This window comes from Branchiostoma belcheri, unplaced genomic scaffold (assembly GCF_001625305.1).
Source record: "Branchiostoma belcheri isolate BF01 breed outbred unplaced genomic scaffold, Haploidv18h27 scaffold217, whole genome shotgun sequence".
Taxonomy (NCBI): Eukaryota; Metazoa; Chordata; class Leptocardii; order Amphioxiformes; family Branchiostomatidae; genus Branchiostoma; species Branchiostoma belcheri.
Window position 1 is genome coordinate 242,856 of NW_017803680.1, and position 8,475 is coordinate 251,330.

General features: G+C 42.4%; 1 protein-coding gene across 1 annotated transcript in view; it reads left to right on the forward strand.

Moving 5' to 3' along the window:
* The first annotated feature begins 5,685 nt into the window (after nucleotides 1–5,685).
* Nucleotides 5,686–8,475, forward strand: part of LOC109470031 — an 8,160-nt gene continuing 5,370 nt past the window's right edge. Inside the window, exon 1 of the mRNA XM_019768807.1 lies at nucleotides 5,686–6,035. Within this exon, the coding sequence (XP_019624366.1) occupies nucleotides 5,686–6,035 (350 nt within the window). The remainder of the gene's footprint in view (nucleotides 6,036–8,475) is intronic.

The window sequence follows — 8,475 nt, forward strand, 5'->3', positions numbered from 1 at the left end:
TTTTCAGAATCATATTTTCATTGAATAAATTGGGATAAGTATTTTTTTCATTTCCCGGATCCAAGCAACCCATCATCAATCAATCAAACAGAGATATTGAGCCAGGAGATAGCTCTGGTACATGGTCTTGATTCACTTTAACAGTGTTTGTTGGATCAATAAAGCCGAAATCTAAGAAAAAAAGAAAAAGAATCCCTGTTTACCTTACTCTGTTTTTAGGACGAAAATCACAAACTCAAAATTTTCATGGCCCTCACCACTTTATGACTATGGAATATGTTGTGGAAATGTTGAAATATCATGGTTTCTACAAAATATTTAGTACCGTTAGCGCTGAGGGTTACTTAACGTCTTGCTTGTGAGACTAGTTTGCCATCAAACCCAAATGCATACTTATATCTTGTATGTTGTTGTTTTTTGGTATGAATAAAACGTGTTTCGAGCGTGATCTGTTTTGTCATTATTTTATGCTGTAGTCGTTAAAAGACATATACCAACTAAAAGTTAAATTTGATTAGGTTTTTGTTTAGATCACATCCAATCAAGTCCCACTTTTGTCCGGTTTAAAAACACAATTATATTCATGTATGGAGGGACACGATAACTCTATTTGAAAAAAAAACTGAGTAGATTATCTTGAAACTTGGTAGGTGGGTAGGTCTTTATTATATTTTGGGCCACCGGGAGGCTTGATATGGTACTGCAACGGAACTTTAGGTTTTGGTGACTTTGGAGAACCTTACAAGAGGTTTTTATATAGCTGAAGTGATGTTTGACACTATTAGATAACGATTATGTAAATGATGATCGAATTTGCACAAATGAAGAGGAAATTGTTTTTATCTGCTATGTTCCCAGATTGTACATTTCAAAATTGTGACATATATAATAATAGAATATTAATCATGTAAATAAAAAAAACGATCTTAGTTGTAAAGTTTAATCTTTGTTCCTACATAGGAAAAGAACTAATCTTAAATTTTCGATCGATCTCGTCAACCTTCGTCAACTTAACAACTCTACAACTATGGATTCTGCCATTATGGCATGGAAACACTATGATAGTGTTTCCATGCGAAGACTTGAGTACTCCATTTGAGTCTTTGTGCCACCATTTGAGTCTTTGTAGGCACCGGATGTGGAAGCGCTCAAGAGACCGTGTCGTCTGTAGAGTCCAGGTCTCGCTGGCGTAAAGCAGGATGGACAAGCATACTGCCTTGTAAACCGCGACCTTTGTCTGGGTAGCTAAGTCCTTATTCAGAAAAACTCTGCTCGAGAGGCGTCCGAAAGAAGCAGATGCGAGTCCGATTCGCCTTTGGACGTCGTCGGTGGCGTCCGAAGGCGAGGTCAGGTACTCTATGTGAGCAACTATCCTCCCTCCTAACCTCTGCTTGGTTTTCATTCATATAGCGAAATGTCCGCTTCTGCAAAGGTTTTGACCAGTTCTGCAAGCGATCAGCTGGTCGCAAAATTACATTTTCACGTATAACTCGAGAATGAAGCAAATTTTAAGGGAAGACAATAATTGGGAAGAGAATAGAGACGTCGGGTGGTGTAGTGGTTAGAGCAATCGACTATGAACCGGGAGGCCCGGGTTCGATTCCGAGTTGTACCCGGTACATGTCTGAACATGCGCCCCGACGTTGTGTCCTTGGGAAAGGCACTTTACACGACTTTCCTCACTCCACTCAGGTATGAATGGGTACCTAACTTCGGTTGGGGAAAGTCGTATTGAGGTCACCTTGTGGCGCCGAATGACAGCCGCACAGACCTTGCGACAGTTCTACAAAAAATAATTGTGGAACAAATATGTGTATCTTGTGTATTATTTGATTGTTGTAATTATTGTGGTTTGTATTGATTATTATGTGATACCCTGCATCAATTCAGCCGTATAAAGGCTGCGACTGTACGGGTACTGTTTGGACAATAAAAACATTTATTTATTATTAATAGAGATCCCAAGGAATATACTCTGACAACAGGATGGTCGAAAAATGTCAAATGTTTCATTTTTGAAATTGAACAAGCGTATATTCATCCCCTATAACACCCCCGTTTTCGGGCCCCCGTTCCGAAAGGTCCGTATCTCGCTAATAAAGCGACGGTCACAACCCGCCGTGCGTGCTTTTTGGCTGTACGTCTTTTAGGAGGCTACGTCTGCTACGTTTTTTTTCTGAAAACGTAGGGTGACCGGCCGAGGGAGTACGTCACTCGCACGGTTGCGCAAGGTGTACGTACGCAGTCTGCACGACTTGCCACGTTGCCGCGTACAGGCCGTACCTACACGTGCGGCGTACGCACGGTTTCCTTACTCGCACGTTGTACTAGTATTAGTAAAGTGCGTGCACCTCCCCTTTAACTTCATTATCACTAGCCGCCCTGGTGTCTTCCGCGGCCCGTTTCTTTGGGTCTTGTCTGGTAGTCTTCTTCTGAGCCTTCCTGGGCATCTTGGAGACGAGTTGGCAGTCGCCCGTCAAGTCGTCTTTATATACTGTAGAAATCAGGTGCGTTACACGTGCGTTGCACGTGCGGAGCACCTAGTATGGTGCACGTTTGTTCTGCGTGGTCATTGAGCAGGTCAACTGGGAAGTGAGGAGTAAGCACGGATGACGCAAGCACCGTGCGTGGCACGCACGTGCTTCGTGCGCTGTCCGTACAGCAATTGCACGTGAGAATAGTGAAGTTAGACTCACGGAGTCCGTACGTTGCACGCTCATAGTAAATTCGCAGACCGCACGTAGTTACATGCACTTAAAATTCTACGGCGTGTCTGCGTACTCAAAATCCGTAGGATTCCGTACGGAGGCGGTACTCACCACGCACGGATGCCCTACGTTTACCCACGTTTTTGCACGTAGACAGCACGCAGAAGCACGTACGGCGAGTTGTGACCGTCGCTTTAACTAAGCGAAGATTTCGGCATTTCGCGAGTTGGGAAACGCGATGGGCTCTTATGGGGTTTTAGGTCCCCTTCTTTCATGCGCTTAAACTTGACTCTGAGACTTGCCCTGGTTACTTACCCGTCAGGATCCAATCAAGGATGAACAAATAAGTTATTAAGTTGGTCGATCGTGACCTGAGAATAATAGGGCCAGATGGGCGCGTACGAGGCGGCTAGATATTGGCTATTTTCGCTGTTTTCGACACTTCTGTTTCACTTCATCTTCAAGTGTACCATTCATACTTACAGACTCGGCCCATGGATCGTTTACCAGTAACAAATACTAACTTAATTCACGAAACACTTTTGTTCAGAAACAGAAACTGTTGATGTAGGACCAGACACTGCCAGGGAAGCTAGACAATCGCGCTGCAAATATGACGATCCTTCACCGGAACGTCTGCTTGGAGAAACATGCAGTCAAATCTTGTTTTTTTCCCTGGCTAATGCTTAGGTTACATTTCCAAACCGGGGCCCGGCCGGGCTGTTTGTACGAACGAAAAATTGACTATTCATATCAAAAATATACAGAAACAGAGCTCATGATTGTTATTAAGAACTTTTCTGTGTTTTGTTGTCTTTTGTATCGTAGTTTTCGTTCCCAAAAGCTGCCCGGCCGGGCCCCGTGTGGGAATTGTGACCTCAGCATAACGTATTGCCGCGGGGTAAGCTGTGTCTGCGCACATGAACAGTCTCACACTTTGATGTACGTAAATAGGCTGATTTGTTGCTTGATGAAGGAAATTATGCCCGGAAATCTTACCACTACGATCTTTCATCGTCTCTTAATGTCATAAGCTAAGGCCTGTGGTTATGTGTCAGATGATCATTTCACCACGAAGGCTCTAATTCATTTATAGACGCTCGGATAGAAACAAAAAATAATGATTCTTATGTTCTGGGTTCAGGGATTTTTGTTTTGAGCCGATATCATGATATAATTCACTGATATCATGATTGATAAATTGTAGATATTTATCACTCTGGCGTCTTCCACGTGAAACTGGTTGTTGTATCCAGAACCATGCTTTATCCAGACCTGTGCTTTATCTGGAACCGTGTATTCAGAACCGAACACATTCAGGCATAGAACTAGATAGTGTGGGGTCGTGTGGCGTAGCGGCAGAGTGCGCGACTCGGAACTTAGAGTCCCGGGTTCGAGACCTGACATGCCACCGATCTTGTGCCCTTGGGAAAGGCACTTTACACGGCTTTCCTCACTTAGCTCAGGTGTAAATGAGTATTGTCCTGTCATGTATTTGTCCCCTGTGTTGGTGGCGGCATTAATATAAGTTGAAAAAACTTGTGTCGTCACCACGTCTGGTGATTACATGTTGGAATAAAAAAAAACTAGATAGACATGGCTTTGGATACAGTACTGGTCCTTCTAGCTGGATACTTGACACCCAGTTGAAGGTCTAAGATTGAGCGCTTAACAAGTTCCAAGAACAGTTAAACCAGATTTGGCTGGGAGAAACTCAGCATTCTTTACATGCAGCACAGCCAAATTATGTTAGCTTCATACTAAAATTTTGTTGCTGTTTTTTTTTTTCTGAGATTTTCCAAAGATTTTAATCTAGACATCAAGATGAGAGTTCAAAATGTTGCTCATCTTCAATTCTTTCTATATCGCTGCGGTCACGAAACTTCCGTAGCCATAGCAACGAAGGACAGTTTGCCACACCTCTCATATCGCGATTCCTGTCCTTCTAAAAATGTGCTTCTTCGTGGCAACCTGCGTCAACAAGCGGGTCTTGGTCTTTGTGTTTGGTAAATTGCTCGTGCCGGGGTTATTAGATACCTTGATTGCACATTCTTGCTCCAGGCATCAACATGATATATATACAATGAATAACAGTTTCGTAAGTGACTACCTGCTGACTCTAATCTAACATGTCCCACTTTTCTGTAACACATGTCTGCGTGTACTGTGATGTTAAGAGGTGGATAGTTTTCGTTGTGTTCATCTGTAAACGATGAACATTCTGGATGGAATTTGGTGGCTTCTTCAACGAGCTCTCTTCTCTCATGCATGTTATGTCTCTGATGTTATTCTAGATTAAGTGTCTATGATAGTAATATAGTTCCTCGTCCTTAGTATTTTGCCCTGCTCGGTTTGGACGTCATCAAGTCGTGAAACCTTAACATTTAACAATTGTGTTTGTCATTGATCGAAGCACTGATAATCCTGCTATACCCGTCGTAGGCGGAGCTACTCGTATATGTGTCGTCGTACTCAATGAGCTCAGGAAAAAGAAATCTGATTGGACGACAGTTTACCCACGACTGACTCCTTTTTTGGTGTTCGGTTCTGGAAGGCAATCAGCCACCGATTGACGTCCATATAAAGGCCCACACCTCAGCAACAGGTTAAAATGCATTATCAGACGGAGTACATGTATGTGAGCGTGTGTTGGTTTGGACCCGGGCGCGGTGGTGCTTCACGCGTGGTGCGCTCTTAGCTCCGATTCTAGGAAAGGGTACAGGTAGTTTTTAAGACTGTAGGTGTAGTGGGTTGTTAATCTACTGTGTCCAGGGAACGGTAGTGGAAGGTAGAGCCCATCCCTTTCCTTCCACCGCCTTTTACCTCCGCCGAACCGAAGTCAGGTGCTCGGAGTGCCTTTGCCGAGGACACAGCGTCTAGCCAAGAGTGCCAGGATTCGAACCCGCAACCCCCCAATTTCGTGTCCGCTAGTCCAGACACTCTTGCCATTCAACGACACACAAGGCAGGAACAAACTATGGAAGGGAACAGCAGCGACATCACATGGGGAACCCCTGATGACAGACTCTGGGCGGTGAGGTTGAAAGCTTCCTTTATGTCGATCGAGTGCATCCTGGCCATGTTCGGTAATATCGTAGTCATGCTCTTCACGACAACCAGGAACACTTTCCCGCGGAACGCCAGCGTCTACATCTTCGCCATGGCCGTGGCGGACTTTGTGAAAGGCGTGGGGTACGCGTCCCACGTGGGGCCGTTTCTGGATCAAGACATGGCCGGGTCTGAGGCGTGGTGCAAAGGGTGGGGGTACGTGCAGTCCGCACTTCGTTTCAGCTCGATCCACCTGGTCACCTGCGTCTCCGTGGACAGGTTTGTTTGTTTGTTTATTATTATTTGCACATGTATAAAAAACAATACAATGGTAATATTACAAACTTAAATAACGAAAGAAATATTCAACAATCAGATTTGCCGAAATAGGTAATTAAGGTAAATAGGTAAATATATAAACAAGTGCTTTCTGAAAAAAGCTGCCATTTTCGCCTCTATAAAAAGGATTATTTACTGGCGGTTATAATGAGATGTGATCTATAAGTGATGTGTTGTGAGATGTAAATGGATAAGAAAGTAGAGCGTACAGATGTTTTTTTGGAGAAGGTGTGTTTTAACAGGGGAAGGGAGATTGTTGTGTGATGTTGCAGATGTTCTGTGTATGTGGAATTTGAACATTACAGCTGCAGTCTAGCATTTTTCCCTATCCTAGCTTTTCAATATACCTAAGTTATATAAATGTTTCTAGTTCTCATTAATATTGTATATAATGATAGAACATGCACTTCTATATTTTAACTCTTTAGAACATTACAAAACTCTAGAATATAACAGTTAATAACCTGTTTTCTCACTTTTAAGAGTATTATTAACAGAATAATGAGACACAAAAGTACATTTCAACTTAAGTAAATAATTTTATTCAAAATCTCTTCCATGGCTTTGTCCCCAACATGCAAGTTTATAAACCTTGTGACATTCAACCCTAAATAATACTCGAAGAGAACTTCAAAAGTTATCTTCCACTAATCATATATAATTTCTACATTTATCATCTGATCAACCTGATCCATTAAAATTGTCAATGGAAAATACCTTGCCAAACAATGCAATACCTATTTAAGTTATTAATAAATAAACACTCATAAATTACCCAAAATACAAAAGACATGTTGGTGACGGTTAGACACCCAGGTAATATCAATAGTTTGTGCTTCTAAACCTGCCTTCCTCCTGCAAGTCTCTATTGTCACTCACAAAATGATGCTACCTGAAACATCTGGCCATTTCCAAAATCATATCCAGTTGTTTGAGTAACTATTTTGGGGGTATACGAAAGGCAGTTAAGAAAGATTCCAAATACTCCAATCTAGCTTGCAATGGCTTGCTGGGTCCATTTACAGAGTCTGGTTAGCACTGACATCTAATTATAATACATTTTCAAGCATGCTTGATGGAAATGATAATGGGTTGTCCAGTTTGGTGGCCATGCATGTATCCGTAATTGTAAATCAGCGATACTTTCAAATGAGATAAGAAATCTATGTACACAGTCTCTATTCACTCAGTTTGTCCTCAGACTTGAAGTGGCTGGTAGTTGTACCACTCCTACATTTCCTTGTAGGTGAACGAAGGTCCATGAGTCCATGTTGACTTCCAGGTGCGACAACACAGGCCTGAAATAGTTCACGTACCTCAGTAGCCTGACGTTTAGCCAGCGGTCACAGATTTCCACCTTTCGCGCACAGTTCTGCACTTCAAGGAGGTGCTTGTCAAGTAGGCTGTAACAACAAAATCAGTGTCAGATATAGTGATTAGTAAACAGTCTCTGCAATATACATGTGTATTTACACAAATAAGTATGTGCAATGTTATTATACATGTACATATAAGAATTATAAACTTTATACATAATAGACTAGTTCACATGTCATTACCGGTAAACTTATTATTACTTTTTTACTATCAGTATCATATTGATTTCTTAACAGTTTTAGTAGGATCCATACTTCTGTGGTGCAGGTACAATTTGTATGGAATAGGTAATTTTCAATGTTACATGCACCAGTTCAGGTATGCAAAAAATGTATTTCGAGCCCTGAGTGCATTCACTAGGCTATGTTTAGTTCCATAATTTACCAACATGGCTAGCAGACGACATGCCCCCCTCCCACCCTTACGAAGTTGTTTACATCATGTTTATCCCCACTCCGATAGAAAACTAATGCATGGAATAAAAGGTGACTACTGTGATTGAATCTCCTCTTTTTTTGTGGAAACCAAATTCAAATCAAGTTTGAGCCGAGATACATGTATTTATGTCAAAAGACGAGATGGCGAGGCCTCCCCATCCCTACTACTACTAGTATGAGTGCTTACGTACGGCCGGCTTTGTTTACATCATGTAAAGCGCCACGCCGATGGAAAACCACCACATGGAATAAAACGTGACTACTGTGGTGGGATCTCCATTTTATAGGCTTCCCCTTTGTGGAAACAAAATTAAAATTGGTCAAGTTTGAACCGAGATATGTCGAAACTCCGGCAAGAAGATGACGCGGGGCCCCTCCCCTATGTCGGACTCGACTTTACGTTCGGCTGGCGTTGGTAGCAGAACGCCGGCAGAGTTTCTCGTCCATTTTTGGACATTGCCCAGACTAACATGCCATCCAAATTGACAAGATTTGCTCCTTACCTCCTTCTTACCGAGATTGAGTCCGCAGTTTGCTGCTTTTTTGGTCATCATCGAACAAAAATC